Source organism: Schistocerca serialis, chromosome 9, assembly GCF_023864345.2.
Source record: "Schistocerca serialis cubense isolate TAMUIC-IGC-003099 chromosome 9, iqSchSeri2.2, whole genome shotgun sequence".
Lineage (NCBI taxonomy): Eukaryota > Metazoa > Arthropoda > Insecta > Orthoptera > Acrididae > Schistocerca > Schistocerca serialis.
Genome location: NC_064646.1, coordinates 491,239,150 through 491,256,032, shown reverse-complemented (window position 1 = coordinate 491,256,032; position 16,883 = coordinate 491,239,150). Strand labels below are relative to the sequence as shown.

Sequence of the window (16,883 nt, the reverse complement as noted above, 5' to 3'; positions counted from 1 at the left end):
TTCTCTTGTGAAGAACTTACTCCTTTTCAGCATATTCCCCCTTTAGTTCTTTGTGTCTGATGACCGTCTGTTTAGGTACCGAAGCAAGGTAGGCTGTTGGATCAAAATTCCTGAATGGAAAATTCACAACCTTCTGGGACTTTACCCACTTTCCATTAACAAACTGGAACCTTTTCAGATGAACAATCTGAAGAATTAAGAAGAAAAAAATGCATTCAAAATGATAATTTTTCTTTAATATAATAAAAACAATTATTCCATCAAGACATTGCACTACTAATAGTTTGACATTCATGAGATGCTAGATTCATAAGGAGGTAGTGACACCATTAAAAGATAAACAATATGCAGAATGGAAGTTGTCATTTGTGTATTATTAACATACGAGGCTAAAAGCAAGACATCCCTCTGCATGTTGAGTATCATGCATTATAAAGGGTTCCTCATCTAAGTCTGCAATCTCATACATTTTTAAAATGAAACAAAGTATGAGAAATGCTATTAGCCAGTGATGCACACAATGGGCAGTAATGCACAATCCATAAAAGTAAACAAACATAGCTTTCAACACAAAGTTGAGCATGGCATTCTAAATGTTCCACGCTTATTCATTTATGAAACAATCTTATTCACAAGGAACTATATCTTGAAAACAGGCAAATTACTGCAGAATAAGACTGTACACAACTACTACACCAGGGGGCAATAAAAAATACACCAAACACACCTTAAAATAAAATTGTTTCTGAGGAGCATAATTATGATTAGTGTCACACTACACAATAAGGTACTAGAGGAAATAAAAATTGCTATGTAACCAATATTTAAAATGAAGCTAAAGGCATTTCCAATAAAGTACTGTTTCTATTCTGCAAAAAAGATTTCTGAATATGTGAAACTAAATGTTACTCAAAAAATTATTTTGTACGAAAATACACATACTTTAAATTTACCTACTTATTTTGCTGATTCTATATATTACTGTATCCTTACTTTGATCTGTCTATTATCAGTTGTGAAATTTTTGCTGCATGACAATAATGGATCAATAAATACAGGCAATGCCAAATTATATTAATGTTAAATGTCTTCTTGGGATTTTATCTCTAGTAAAACCTCCTTATGTATAATATTTTCCATCCTTACAAAATATATTACATCCTAGTTAACTATTAATCTTCTCCTGATGGATATGAATTTCCAATTACTACACACAACAGAAGACTTCAGCCAAGTCAGCTTTTTAGAGGTAGTTATTTTATCCCATTAAGGAACACATTTCCCACATTAATCGTCAGAATAAGTGTGGTCCTTTTTGTTGTAGGCTCAATTTTTGCAGACCGATCTGTATTTTGTTAATTGCACACTGAGCAAATTTCCCCTCCGCTGTGTTTTATTTGAGATACGGTGTCCATATTATGTTATCAATTTTTGGATTATATAATCCCATCTTCATATGTCCTCAGAGTTTCCATCATTAACTGAAAGCTGCATATGTCATCCAAATCAAGATGTCATTTGCAAATTTAAGAAATGGCATAACATTTCTACTAGAAAGAATTCTGCACTGATCTCTCTAACTCTTATATCCTCATATCAGATATCAAATGAATTGAACAGACTTTGTGACATCTTCAGAAGCAAAGCAGAGAGCCAACATTTACTGCACTGCTCTCCCTCATATTCACAGCATTTGTTATTCAGATAGTGGGTGGAATTACCAAATTTTGTAATATGTCAATACAACTACCATTTTTGAGAAAGTTGTTGAAAAATGCAATTTCAATGTAATTGATCACATTGTATTTAAAATTAACTTTCATGTCCCAAACAACCTTTTTTTTTTTTTTTTTTTTTTTTAATTATGCACCCTACAAATTCATCTTGGCCTTTACTCACTTATTCTTCAAATGTTTGAGTATCAATGATGCGATCAACATTGAAGTTAATTCATAGTTGAAATATACATACATACTATACATTACTAACAAATGTACAATGTGAATATACAAACCAGTATTGGAGGTAGCCTCCATATTTGAAGCTTTTTGCTTGCCAACTGATGTTGGCCACATTTTGAGCAATAATACTTTTCATCTTCCCCAAGATGCTCTTCTTTTGTAAAGGCCTCCAAGCAAAAATCCAGATCAATTGGCTCTGACTGTTGTTGCCGTGTCAATGGAACACTTTCATGTTCCACAAAAACCTGAAGAATTTTGAGCAATGGATTATTTCACAGTTTTTTTGACAATATGATGAAAATATATCATGCAGCAATGGATTCTATTTTGTTGCAAAACTAATTTTCAAGGATTTATTTTCATTAAGCTAATTAAACAGGTAGTGATTAATGTGATTCTACAATACTATAACAAAAAATTTATCATATACATGCAGTAATTTCTCTCTTGTAATTGCAAATCTAAAAAATAAGTTAAGTTTTGTTTCTAATACAATTAGAAAACAAGGATTTATCACTTTTGCACTACACAGAAGAATGTACAGAGTGATAGGTATGTTCACTGAATAGGTGCAAATTTGCTTAGATTTAGAAGACACACACACACACACACACACACACACACACACAATTTTCCAGTGCTGTCACCTGACTATAGTTCTCTTGTCTGGGGTGGGCTGTAAGAAAACTAATGGTGTGTGGAGTGGAGGTAAGAAATGGGAGAAGGTCTGGAAAAGGTAAATGCCAATAGGAGAAGAAACTAAGTCACATTTGCTGCAAGGCTTAAGCTAACTCTTAACTGTTCACAATTTGCCCTCCTCCTCCTGAAGTGCTACTGAGCTAGCTACCCAATCTACAAAATATCTTTATCCAATCTTACACCTCTCAAACTCATATCCTTTCTTCCTGTCTCCCCCAATCTGTCACCTCTCTGTGGAAGTCCCAGATACAGGAATTGTCCTGCAGAGTCCTCTACCATCTCCTACTGTGGCAAAGTCACTTGCTGTGAGAGGAGAAACAATTTGTAAAAAGCATCCACAACTTTAATACAGCCACTGGGCAGTGGTCCATGGGGATATTAGCATGAATAAGCTACAGACTTTCATGAATGGACATTGCCAAAATGGGGTCAAAAGCCACCTAAACCACAAAATCGTGTAAGTATGTGGCCCAATATAATGTATGTTAATACATCATCTGCTTCACAATATATGCCAGTTGAAATCCTCCCTGATTTTTTATTTCATCTTTGGGTCTTTATCAAGGTTGTTTGCTACAGGACAAATTTGAGTCTGATTTAGTTTTCTACAAGAAAACATCCTGTAACTATCAACCTGGCAATAAGCAACATGCTGTGCATACTGTTAGGCATGTGGTTATGTTTATTTCATTTATGCCACAATGTCAATATGCAAGTAACCAATTGCAAGTGTATTGCTTTATAACACCCATTATTTCAGCAACACACCATGTCATTTCCATCTCTGCCATTTACCACACAAAAATTCAGATTTTTAAAAACATATTACAGTACTATAGAATTCTCACAGGTTTACACAATTCACTTCCACTCAATAAGTACAGGGATCTTGAAACACTAAATGATGACGATGTAGACACTAAATCATGACAGATGGTTAAACCAATACAAGACTCCTTAACACAGGGTTATATGCAGCTGGAACATTAATGACAACCACTCACTGCATCATGTCAAATTTGTGTAGAAGATACGAGGAGGATGAAATATTAAACAGCAGTATAAGGGTGGTGAAGCAATTGTTACAATGCAGTGCTCAGATCGTAATTGGCCCTAAGTATCCAAAGGTGTACAGCCTGCACAGCACCTGTACCAGTTTCCAGTTCACACAGCTCCCTTAAAACTGTATCTCTTTCCCTGCTGTACCTCTCTGTTCTGTATTCATCCTATTTTGACACTGACATTTTGTATGCAATCAGTGGAAATATACCAAACATGGCAAGCTCCACCAAGTCCATAGCTAGTTTTCCAATATACTGTGCAACACCCTGCTATATGTGGTAACACTATATCACTTTCAAAATGTTGCCACAGCCCATGCACAATCACAGTACCTCATTTTGTTTCTTGGTTCTCCAAGCTGCCTTAAGAAATGAGCATAGATGTATTTATACTTACATGTTGCCCACAAAATTGAGCAAATTTAGGAGTAGTGTAACGTGTTTTAACATAAAAATTTCACAGTTATCTTCTTAGATCATCAGTTACTATTCCTTACGGGAATTCATTTACAAATTGTTTTTGTAATTTGAGGTGGGGGAGGTGTGAATATAGGGAACTCAGCAAACAGGTTTAGGCTACAATATAGCTTTAAAACTGCACTGGAATACGTGCTGCACGGAACTGTTTTTCCAGACAACAGTTCAAAAATATATTGTTCACTGCTAAAAACATTACACTGAACTGAAACTCTCATTTACATTTTCTCTGCATGAAAGAGGGCTTTTGCAAATGTCAGACATAACAATATGACAAAAACTACAAGTACAGAATATGTTACATACTACAATAGTTGCATCTTACATCTATTTTATGCATTTATTATTTTGCAGATGATATGCTACTGTTTTATATCACAAGCAGCATCTTACAGTTAATTGATTGAATACAAACATTTTTCTATTACAAAAATTTTAATTTATTGTTACAATCAATCCCCTTATATGATCTTAAATAACTTGATAGACTGTTGAACCAAATCAAACCATTAATTTAGGATACCTAACTGTTGGTTTTCATTTGGTTCTTTTCCAAAAGCAGTTTAAATTTTGCTCAAATGTTGTGATCATGTACATTACTGCATTTGATAACTTCGTTTGGTTGACTCATAAAAAACTAAAGTAATTTAAATACATATAAATAATATATTGTTACTAAGGAGATAGACACCAGTACTGACTTTTGCACAAACAAAATTAATGTGGTGGTTTACCAATCATAGATTATCGTCAAGATACACACCCAGAAATTTTGCTGCTGCTCATTTCTGATGCCAAGACATTTCATACATTATTTACATTGATGTGTTTTAAATGCTAGTAATTGAGATTTGGCGACATTCACATTGAGCCCTGATCACTGAAATATTTTGTTAATTCTTTTACACTAATAGTAGCAAAAGATTCTAGTTTCTTATACTCTCTACCACTGAATAAGACTGATGTGTCATCTGCATACCTGATAATATGGGAGTTAATAGATTGTGCAGTGTTGTTGATATACATAAGGAAAAGAAAGTGATCAAGTATTGAGCCCTGAGGTACTCCCTGCACCACTTATTCCATTACTGGACTGACAGTTTACAATTTTTTCACCTAATTCGTATGTCAGTTTAGTGCACTGCTTATGATTCAACAGCTATGAAGCCATATCATGTATGGATGTATTTCATATACAATATGACTTCAGCTATTTTAGATATAACCTACTGTTTACTGTGTAAAATGCTTTTGAGAGGTCTAAAAATATACTTCCAGTTTGCATCTTCAGGCCCAACAGGCAGTACACTTCATGGAAGAACTGTCTAAATGTTTTGGCTGTGCTTTGCCCTTTTCTAAAGGCATGCTGAGAATCTGTAAGATGTCTGATTTCTGAAAAGGCACTACACTGGGACAGCACAATATTTTCGAATACCTACTAAAGATGGGAGTTAGTGATATTGGTCTATAGTTAGAGACATCTTCCTTATTTCCTTTTATACATTGGTTTCACAACACTCATTTTTCAACAGTTGGATACATGTGTTCTCTAATGCTGCAGTTAATCTTGTAGGTAAGATTTTAAGCACATCTTAGCAACTGCACTGAATATACCAACTAATCCAGATGAAAATTTTTCTTTAGCATAAGTATTTTGGAGAAATGATCTAGTTTGGAGCCTGAAAATGCACATACCCTTTCCTGGGATGTCTGATAACGCAGGTGTAGAGCTGTTGGATCCCAATCAATGGCTAGGTGTGTACATCTGAAGTTGAATTCAGCTTCAGAGCAAGGTATGCGACAGCCGCGGCAAAATCTGTACCACGGGCACAGAGCACACTGCATACCATCTCGCTGAACTGCTTTCAGTACGAATGGGAATTCATAACCTAGGCTGTCGTCACTGAAAAAGAACATGTCATAACTAATATTCATTACACTGAAGTGACCTGAAATGTAGGTATAATTTAGGTTTATGAACAGGAGCTGAGTTAGTCATATGTTACACAAAATGTGATCAAAAATGAAACAACTATTGAATTGCACATGATATCTTCAATGCAGTAAGAGGTCTAACTCTTGCATTTTTGATGGGCTGCTTTATTTACTTCCTTCCTTTCATGTTGCAATGTTTCCAACAATTTGGCCATGGTTAACACTTCAGTATCTCAGAATGCCAAATTTCACTCTTTGCTTCCATTTCTCCCCTGCGAGTAATTGTGTTGTGTTGTGTTGTGTGGTGGTGTGTGTGTGTGTGTGTGTGTGTGTGTGTGTGTGTGTGTGCGCGCGCGCGCGCACACGCATAAGTAATTACTTGTGACCAGGGACTTTTCCTGTCAGCATCTTATATCTTAATTATCAATTACTCGTGACCAGGGATGGTTGGTTGGTTGGTTTAAAAGAGGAGGGTAGGGACCAAACTATGAGGTCATCAGTCTCTCATTCCTAATAAGACAATGCCACAAGTGTGAGAATAAGACAGACGAGATATACAACACAAAATGGAAAGAAAGCAAACCCACAAGAACGAAGGAAAGGCAACAAACACTAAAAGGAACAAAAGAGGACAAAAAAACAACAGAGACCCACTAGAAACGGAAGAGAGTAAAACAAGAAAGAATATTCTAGTGGCTGGCCGAGCACGAGAATAACAAGGAAAAGCCAGCCACTCTGCAACACATTAAAACCTCCACCCTGAAAACACTAAGGTGGAGGACACAGAGGGACAAAGGACATGTGATAAAACTTATGATCAAATGATAAAAACCACCATCAGGAATAAATCGTAAAAGTAAATCAGCTAATGAAGCATCGTCAGGTAAAATGGGCGGCAACAAATCCGGTAACGCAAGATTTCTTCGCTTGGCAGTCAACGTAGGACAGTACACCAATATATGGGCCACTGTCAACCGGGCACCGCACCGACACTCAGGCGGGTCTTCACGGTGCAAGAGGTAATCATAGGTCGCTCAAGTGTGGCCAATGCGGACCTGGCAGAGGACAACTGATTCCCTGCAAGAAGCCCGCATGGAAGACTTCCACACATTCGTAGACTCCTTAATGACACGCAGTTTGTTGTGCGTACTGTTATCCCATTCCATCTCCCAAAGCCAAAAACCCTGCGGCATAAGTCAGAATGCAGGTCAGGTTCAGGCCCATCTCCAGAATCGGTTTCCGTGTAGCCTGTTTGGCCAGCTTGTCGGCAAGTTCGTTGCCTGGGATGCCAACGTGTCCTGGGGTCCCTACAAACACCACTGAATGACAGGACCGGTAAAGGGCATAGATGGACTCCTGTATAGATGTTACCAAGGATGGTGAGGGTAACACTGGTCGATAGCTTGTGGGCTGCTCAAGGAGTCAATACACAGAAGAAACGATTCCCGGAGCACGAACGCATATACTGAAGTGCACGAGATATGGCAACCAGCTCTGCAGTGAATACACGGCAGCCATCGGGCAAGGAATGCTGTTCAATATGGCCTCTGTTGACAAAGGCAAAGAAAACACTACCATCAGCCATCGAGCCTTCGGTGTAAACCACTTCAGAGCCCTGGAACGCTTCAAGAATCTAGAGGAAGTGACAGCGGAGAGCCACAGGGTTAACGGAGTCCTTAAGGCCACGCAAAAGGTCAAGGCGAAGCTTCAGCCTACAGATACACCACGGAGGTGTACATGAGTGGACCTCGAGGAGAGGTGGTGAACAGAACAACTCCAGTTCTGTCAGCAATGGCACATGAACTGCAATCGTTAGCCCTGACCTGGGCCACCTATGCGGGAGGTGAAGCACTGTGGTTGGGAAAAGAAGATGGTAATTAGGAAGATCAGGAGAGCTATGACTGTGTGCAATGTAACTGGCGAGCAGTTGCACACATCTGATCTTCAATGGAGGGACTCCAGCCTCCAACAATACACTTGTCACCGGACTCGTCCTAAAAGCAATGCTGAGGGCACCGCCGAACCATAAATCACATTCCCACAGTCAAGGTGCGAGTGAACTAGGGCTCTGTAGAGCCACATCAGCATGGAGCAATCTACACCCCAGTTGGTGTTGTTCAGGCAGTCGAGGGCATTGAGGCGCTGCCAACACTTCCGCTTAAGCTGACAAAGATGAGGAAGCCAAGTCAAACGAGCATCGAAAACCAGACCTAAGAATCCATATGTCTCCACTACAGTGAGTGGATCAGCATTAAGGTAAATTTCTGGTTCCGGATGAGTGGTACAACACTGACAGAAATGCGTGACATGTCTTCATGGCAGAAAACTGGAAGCCATGGGCTACAGCCCATGACTGCACCTTGTGGATGGCTCACTGTAGGTGAAGCTCAGCAACACCAGTACTGGAGCAGCAGTACGAAATGCAGAAGTCATCTGCATAAAGAGAAGGTGAGACGGAGGGCCCAACAGCTGCTGCTAGACCATTAATGGCCACTAAAAATAGAGAGAGACTCGATACAAAGCCCTGCGAGAGTCCGTTCTCCTGGATATGGATGGAACTATGGGAGGCACCAACTTGGACACGGAAAGTACAGAGCGACAGGAAGTTTTGGATAAAAATTGGGAGCAGGCCCCAGAGACCCCACTCATACAATGTGGCAAGGATATGATGTCACCAGGTCATGTCGCATGCTTTACGTAAGTCAAAAAAAGACGACAATCAGGTGTTGCCATCTGGAAAAGCCTGTTCGGATGGCAGACCCCAGGGACACAAGATTACCAGTGGTAGAGTGACCCTGGTGGAAGCTGACCTCACATGGAGCCAGTAAGCCACGTGACACCAGGACCCAACCCAACCACCGACATACCATACGTTTCAAGAGCTTACAAAGAATGTTGGTGAGACTGATGGACCGACAGCTATCCACATCAAGCAGGTTTTTACCAGGTTTGAGCACCGGAATGATGGTGCTCTCCCACCAAGGCAATGGAAAGATGCCAGTGCACCAGATCCGATTAAAGATGACGAGGATATGTCGCTTGTAGTCAGATGAGAGATGTTTACTAATCTGGCTGTGGATCCAATCAGGCCCAGGAGCTGTGTTGGGGCAATGTGCAAGGCCACTGAGGAGCTCCCATTCTGTAAATGGGGCTGTTATAGGACTCACTGCGGCATGTAGTGAATGACAGGACTTTCCCCTCCAGCCGCCGTTTGAGAGTGCGAAACGCTGGGGGGTGATTCTCTGAAGCAGAGGCTCGAGCAAAGAGCTCAGCAAAGTGCTCGGCAAACGCGTTTGCGTTGGTAGATAACACGCCATTTATGTTAACACCTGCTGGGGTCTGGTACCCAAAGAGACGTTTGATCTTTTCCCAGGCTTGGGAAGGTGATGTATGGCACCCAATGGTGGAGACGTATCTCTTCAACACTCCTGCTTCCATTGTTTGATAAGTTGGCAAATGCGGGCACATAGCTGTTTAAAGGCTATGAGGTGCTCCAGGGAGGAGTGCCGCTTATGCCACTGTAGAGCTCGCCGATGCTCCTTAATTGCCTCAGAGACTTCTGGCGACCACCAAGGGACTGCCTTATGCTGGGGGCACCCTAAAGAGCGAGGGATCGTGTTTTCTGCTGCAGAAATAATTGTTTTTTTTTTTTTTTTTTGTTTGTTTGTGGTTTTAGGGCGCAAAACGTCTATGGTCATTAGCGCCCAGCCCGTGACGTAGGAAACAGGAAAAAAACGAAATTTAAAACCAGCAGCAATGGGAACAAAGTCATAAAATTGGAGAAACTAAAGGCAGAAGGAATACTTAAAAATCCACTATAGAAAAGGGTTGGTTGTCCCCAAAAAAGCTTCAAATGACTGACGTCATTTCACTGTCACTAATAAACTGGAGAACGCGGTCGGCTGAGCGCGTGTCATCCGCTAAAATCGACGATAGATCAGGCGATAGCTGTAGACGGGAGCGTAACGGATTAAAATAGGGGCATTCAATTAAAAGGTGTCTGACCGTCCACAGCTGAGAGCAGTGGGGACAGAGTGGGGGAGGATCACCGCTTAAAAGATGTCGATGGCTGAAAAGACAGTGCCCTATCCGGAGTCTAGCTAAAATTACCTCCTCCCGACGACGCGTTCGGGAGGAAGAGGTCCAAGCGCAAGGAAGGGCTTTCACTTCCCGCAATTTATTATGGGGAAGTGTTGACCAATGCGCATGCCATAAATGAGCAACTTGGCGACATAAACCGCTCCGTAGATCGGTAATGGGAAGCGACTGAATAGCTGGCCGAGGAAGAGAGACTGCAGCCTTGGCCGCTATATCAGCCGCCTCATTCCCACAGATACCAGCGTGTCCCGGGAGCCAGAGGAACGCCACCGAGATGCCCCCCAGGTGGAGCAAGCGCAGACAGTCCTGAATCCGGTGGACCAGAGGGTGCACAGGGTAAAGAGCTTGGAGACTGAGGAGAGAGCTGAGAGAATCTGAGCAGATTACGTACTGTATCCGCTGATGGCGGCGGATGTAGTGGACAGCCTGGAGAACAGCGTAAAGCTCCGCAGTATAAACAGAACACTGGTCGGGAAGCCGAAAGTGATTTGGGGTGTCGCCAACAATATAGGCACTCCCTACACCTAACGATGTTTTCGAGCCGTCGGTGTAAATAAATGTGGCGTCCGTCATTTGTGCACATAGAGCAGCAAATGCCCGACGGTAAACAAGTGCAGGGGTACCATCCCTGGGAAATTGACATAGGTCTCGGAGCAAGTCGATCCGGGGACGGAGCCAAGGCGGTGCCGTACCCCAAGTTGTCAAGAAGGTTTTAGGAAAGCGGAAGGAAAGAGAATGGAGCAGTTGACGGAAGCGGACTCCCGGGGGTAGTAGGGAGGAGGAGCGGCCTGCATACCCTACATCAAAGGAGGCGTCGAAAAAAAGGTCATGGGCTGGATTAGCAGGCATGGAAGAAAGATGGCTAGCATAACGACTCAGAAGGACTGCCCGCCGATTGGACAGCGGAGGTTCAGCAGTCTCAGCATAAAGGCTTTCCACAGGGCTGGTGTAAAAAGCTCCAGACACTAAACGTAATCCACGGTGGTGGATAGAGTCGAGATGCTGAAGAATAGACGGCCGAGCAGAGGAGTAGACTATGCTTCCATAATCCAATTTCGAGCGCACTAAGGCGCAATAGAGGCGGAGAAGGACCACTCGGTCCGCTCCCCAGGAGGTACCATTCAGGACACGAAGGGTGTTAAGGGAACGCAGACAGCGAGCCGAAAGATAGGAAACGTGGGAGGACCAGCACAGTTTTCTGTCAAACATAAGACCCAAGAATTTAGCGATGTCGGAAAATGGAAGGTTGACAGGACATAGATGTAAGGAGGGCGGAAGAAACTCCTTACGTCGCCAAAAATTAACAAACGGTCTTACTGGGTGAGAAACGGAAGCCGGTTTCGATGCTCCACGAGTGGAGGCGATCAGGACATCCTTGAAGACGTCTTTCAAGAAGGCTGGTCCGTTGAGAGCTGTAGTAGATCGCAAAATCGTCCACAAAGAGGGAGCCCGAGACATCAGGAAGGAGACAATCCATAATTGGATTAATGGCGATGGCAAACAGTACAACACTCAGCACGGAGCCCTGGGGTACCCCGTTTTCTTGGGAGAAAGTACGAGAGAGAGAGTAGTGTCCACCCGCACCCTAAATGTGCGCTCTGCCATAAATTCGCGAAGAAAAAGGGGCAGCCGGCCCCGAAAGCCCCAAGAGAACAGTGTGCGAAGGATGCCTGTCCTCCAACAGGTATCGTATGCTCTCTCCAGATCAAAAAATATTGCTACCGTTTGGTGTTTCCGGAGAAAATTGTTCATGATATAAGTGGAGAGAGCAACAAGATGGTCAACTGCAGAACGATGCTTTCGGAATCCGCATTGGGCTGGTGTTAAAAGACTGCGGGATTCCAGCCACCAAGCTAAACGGTAATTCACCATACGCTCCAAAACCTTACAGACACTACTCGTGAGAGAAATGGGGCGATAACTAGAGGGGAGATGTTTGTCCTTTCCAGGTTTCGGAACGGGAACGACAATAGCTTCCCGCCATCGCCTGGGAAAGGTACTGTTGGTCCAAATTCGGTTATAAAGGCGAAGGAGGTAACGCAGACTATGGGTTGATAAATGCAGCAACATTTGGACATGGATACCATCCGGTCCTGGGGCGGAGGAGCGAGAAGAAGAGAGGGCATGTTGGAGTTCCCGCATGGAGAAAACAGTATTGTAGCTTTCGTGATTGTGAGAGGAGAAAGCAAGATGTCGCACTTCCGCTGCACGTTTCTTCGGGAGAAACGCTGGCGGGTAATTTGAAGAGCTCGAAATCTCAGCAAAGTGCTGACCCAATGAGTTAGAAATTGCGACGGGGTCCACTAAGGTATCTTTCTCGACAGTGAGCCCAGAGACCGGGGAGAAACTAGGCGCGCCTGAGAACCGTCGAAGCCGACTCCAAACTTCCGAGGAGGGAGTGAAGGTGTTAAATGAGCTAATAAAGAATTTCCAGCTTGCCTTCTTGCTATCGCGGATGACGCGACGGCATTGCGCACGGAGCTGCTTATATCGGATACAGTTGGCCAAAGTTGGATGGTGACGGAAAATGCGAAGAGCACGTCGCCCCTCACGTATTGCGTCACGGCATGCCTCGTTCCACCAAGGAACTGGGGGGCACCGGGGCAATTCGGAGGTGCGTGGTATTGAACGTTCCGCAGCTGTGAGAATAACGTCGGTAACATGTGTGACCTCATCGTCGATGCTGCGAAAGCAACGGTCATCGAATGTCGCTAGAGACGAAAAAAGTGTCCAATCGGCTTGGGCAAACTTCCAGCGTCGCGGGCGCATGTAGGGCAGTTGAGGCTGCAGTCTAAGGACACATGGAAAGTGGTCACTCGAGTGTATATCATCAAGGGCGAACCATTCGAAGCGCCGAGCTAGCGGAACAGTACCGACCGCAAGGTCCAAATGAGATAAATTTGTCGTGGAGGCAGACAAAAATGTGGGGACCCCAGTGTTGAGGCAGACTAGATCCGCTTGGTGGAAGACGTCTAGCAATAGGGAGCCACGTGGACAAGGATGCGGAGATCCCCAAAGCGGGTGGTGGGCATTGAAGTCCCCAACCAGCAAATAGGGGGGTGGAAGCTGATCAAGAAGATGAAGGAGATCAGCTCGTGCCATTGGTGTGGACGATGGAATGTATACCGTACAAAGAGAGAACGTGTATCCAGAAAGGGAAAGACGGACGGCGACAGCTTGGAAGGAAATGTTTAAGGGGATTGGGTGATAATGGAGAGTATCATGGAGCAGAATCATGAGTCCTCCATGGGCTGGAGTGCCTTCAACAGAGGGGAGGTCATATCGGACGGACTGAAAATGAGGGAGAACAAAGCGGTCATGGGGACGCAGCTTTGTTTCCTGAAGACAGAAGATGACCGGCGAGTAGGATCGTAAGAGGATCGACAATTCATCCCGATTGGCTCGAATGCCGCGGATATTCCAGCGGATAATGGACATAGGGTCAACAGAAAATGGAGGAACGTGACCAAGGGTGCTGTCAACTCAACGACTGCTCAGAGCTTGCGACCGACAGCATGGAATGGCATTCAGTTGAAGGCAGAAGATCCTGATCCATAGGTTGGTCAGGAGCAGCTCCTGCCACGAGCGATCGGCCGGTTGACCGGCCACCAGCAGTGCGCCTCGGCGACACAGAAGACGCCCGAGGGCGATTTCCCCCAGGTGGTGCTGTAGATGGGACACGCCTTGTCGGAGAAGGAGAGGAACTGTGTTTCTTCGTAGCCTTCTTGGAAGTATGATGTTTAGATGAAGGAGGAACCGATGGTTGCGAAGTTGCGGTACGTAAAAACTCTTCACGAGAATGCTCTTTTTTCGAAGACTTGGCGTCTGACTTTTGGGCTCGAGATTTAGCAGAAACTGATGAAGGGGGAGCCATTGAGTGGGCAGGCGAAAGTGGTGAGGTTGAACGGGCGATCTTTGCGCTGGCCGATCTGACGACCGTGGTACTAATGGTGAGGTCGCAAGTCTGCGTGGCCGCCTCCTTTGTTGGCCGAGGAGAAGCAAGGACAGTGCTGTATTTTCCTTTCTGAGGCACGGTGGGCTGTCGACTGGCGAATAATTTTCGAGCAGCGAAGGTCGACACCTTTTCCTTCACTCTTATTTCCTGGATGAGCTTTTCGTCCTTATAAACGGGGCAATCTCGAGAGGAAGCAGCGTGGTCACCCATACAGTTGATGCAGCGAGGGGAAGGAGGTGGACAAGCACCCTCATGGGCATCCTTGCCACACGTAACACATTTGGCCGGATTGGAACAGGACTGGCTGGTGTGATTGAACCGCTGACATCTATAGCAACGCGTAGGGTTTGGGACATAAGGGTGAACGGAAATTATCTCATAGCCTGCTTTGATTTTTGATGGGAGTTGAACTTTGTCAAATGTCAAGAAGACGGTGCGGGTTGGAATGATGTTCGAGTCAACCCTTTTCATAACCCGATGAACAGCCGTGACGCCCTGGTCAGACAGGTAGTGCTGAATTTCTTCGTCAGACAATCCATCGAGGGAGCGTGTATAAACGACTCCACGCGAGGAATTTAAAGTGCGGTGCACTTCCACTCGGACAGGGAAGGTGTGGAGCAGAGAAGTACGCAGCAATTTTTGAGCCTGGAGGGCACTGTGTGTTTCTAACAACAGGGTGCCATTCCGTAATCTGGAACAAGACTTTACAGGACTCGCAATTGCGTCAACACCTTTCTGAATAATGAAAGGGTTGACCATGGAAAAGTAGTGACCTTCGTCAGACCGAGAAACAACAAGGAACTGTGGCAACGATGGAAGAACCATCTGTGGCTGAGACTCAGTGAACTTACGTTTGTGAGCAGACATAGTGGAAGGTGAGGAAACCATTGCGGAAGAATCCCCCATGATTACCGGCGTCTCCGATGGCGCGCTCCTCCCTTGTGGGGGCCCTCACCGAGGGCACACCCGCCTTAGGTGATTGTTCACACCTCAGGTCACACCTCCCGACAAACGGACGGAGGGACCAATCGGCACTTTCGGAAGGTATCAGCTCGGGTAGTCACCCCTCCCTGGGCCTGGCCATTACCAGGGGGTACGTACGTGTCCTACCTGTCTACCCGGGGCGGGGAATTACGCGTTACCCCGTCACCGGCTACGCATTGAAGTGCGTGGGTCGGCCTTCAGACACGCACAGGGAGGAAAAAAGAGAAAGGGAAAGGAAAGAAGAGGGGGTCTCAAACGCCGCAGCGGAGAAAAGGGCAAGGAGAAGAGGGAAGGAAAGGAGAAGGACAGAGGAAGGACGAGGACTTGTAAGTGTAGAAAGCAAGGAATTTGGAACAGTTTCAAGCGTCCGTCTCCGGACGTAGGCACAAACCGTACTCCCAGAGGGGAGAAAGGGAAGGAAAGAGCCAGAGGTGAGGGGGGGGGGGGGGGCGGAAGATGGGGGACGGGGAGGGACGCGGAAAGGGAAGGGAAGGTATGCAGCCCGGAAAGGAAGGAGGGCCACATTAGCTCGGGGTCCCGTGCTCGCTACGCACGTGTCCACAAAAGAGTTGTGGACCCCCTGGGGGGAGAAATAATTGTTGTAGTCACCTGCTGAACCATCACATTGATGTTATCGTGTGGGGGAAATTCAACAGTGACAGCAGAGGTTAAAATTTCCTGGTCCACCTTGTTTAAAGCGCATCTGGGCACGTGTCCGTGGGCCTGACGCTGGGGCACTGACAGGAAGATGGAGAAGTGGGTCATTACAAAACAGGTCGTCATGTGCTCTCCAGTGGCTAGATGGGAGAAGTCACGGGCTGGAAATTGATAAATCAATAGCCGAGTAACTACCATGAGCCACACAGAAATGTGTGGCAGCCCCAGTATTTAAGAGGCAGAGGTTGAACTGAGACAGTAAAGTTTCGACATCTCTGCCTCGGCCAGTAAGCATGGTGCCGTGCCACCCCACAAGGAGTTATGGGCATTAACATCTCCCAAAAGTAGGAAACGCTTAGAGAGTTGATCAATCAGTGCAGCTAATACGTTCAGGGGTACTGCCCCATCTGGAGGAAGATATACATTGCAGACAGTTGTTTCCTGCGTCATCCTTATTCTGACAGCCACAGCTTCAAGAGGGGTTTGAAGGGGCACAGTGTCACTACAGACTGAGTTTAGGACATAAACGCGAACTCCACCCGACACTCGATTATAGTCGCTTATACCCACGGAGGGCAGGGGTCCACATTGCCAGGAAACAGGTTTCCAGGAGAGCAATGCAGAAGGCAGGTGTAAAGCTTAACAGCTGGCGTAGCTCAGCCAGGCAGTCGAAAAAACCATGTCAATTCCACTTGAGGATGATGCCATCAGGAGCCTGGTAGGGCATGGAACATTCAATGAGGCAGTTTACGCCTCAGTCACCTGCTGCCACTGATTTTTTGCCTGAGCAGTATATATCCATTGTGTCTGAGGGTCTGGCAAAATCTAGGTCCTCAGCGGACGCCAGAATCTCCACCCAATCCTCAGATGCACAGCTTGTAGGTAGTGGTGGTGTGGGTGCCACCACAATTTCCTTGGTCTTGGGGGTTTACTTTTTGGATTTCTCTCGCTGCTCCTTGGGTTTCCCTGGCTGGGAGGACTTCACTGGCTCAGTCTCCGGGACTGAGGATGAGCATGAAGCCCTACGACTAGCTGCTTTTGAGCTCTTCAGCCACT

The 16,883-nt window shown here is 44.9% G+C and overlaps 1 protein-coding gene across 1 annotated transcript in view; it reads right to left on the bottom strand.

The window, feature by feature from the left end:
• LOC126418980 (ubiquitin carboxyl-terminal hydrolase 32) overlaps window positions 1–16,883 on the bottom strand; it is a 245,455-nt gene that overhangs the window by 50,803 nt on the left and 177,769 nt on the right. The window contains exons 25-27 of the mRNA XM_050086028.1: window positions 5,894–6,101; window positions 2,015–2,206; window positions 21–187 (exon numbers count right to left, since the gene is read on the bottom strand). Coding sequence (XP_049941985.1) covers window positions 21–187; window positions 2,015–2,206; window positions 5,894–6,101 — 567 coding nt within the window. The remainder of the gene's footprint in view (window positions 1–20; window positions 188–2,014; window positions 2,207–5,893; window positions 6,102–16,883) is intronic.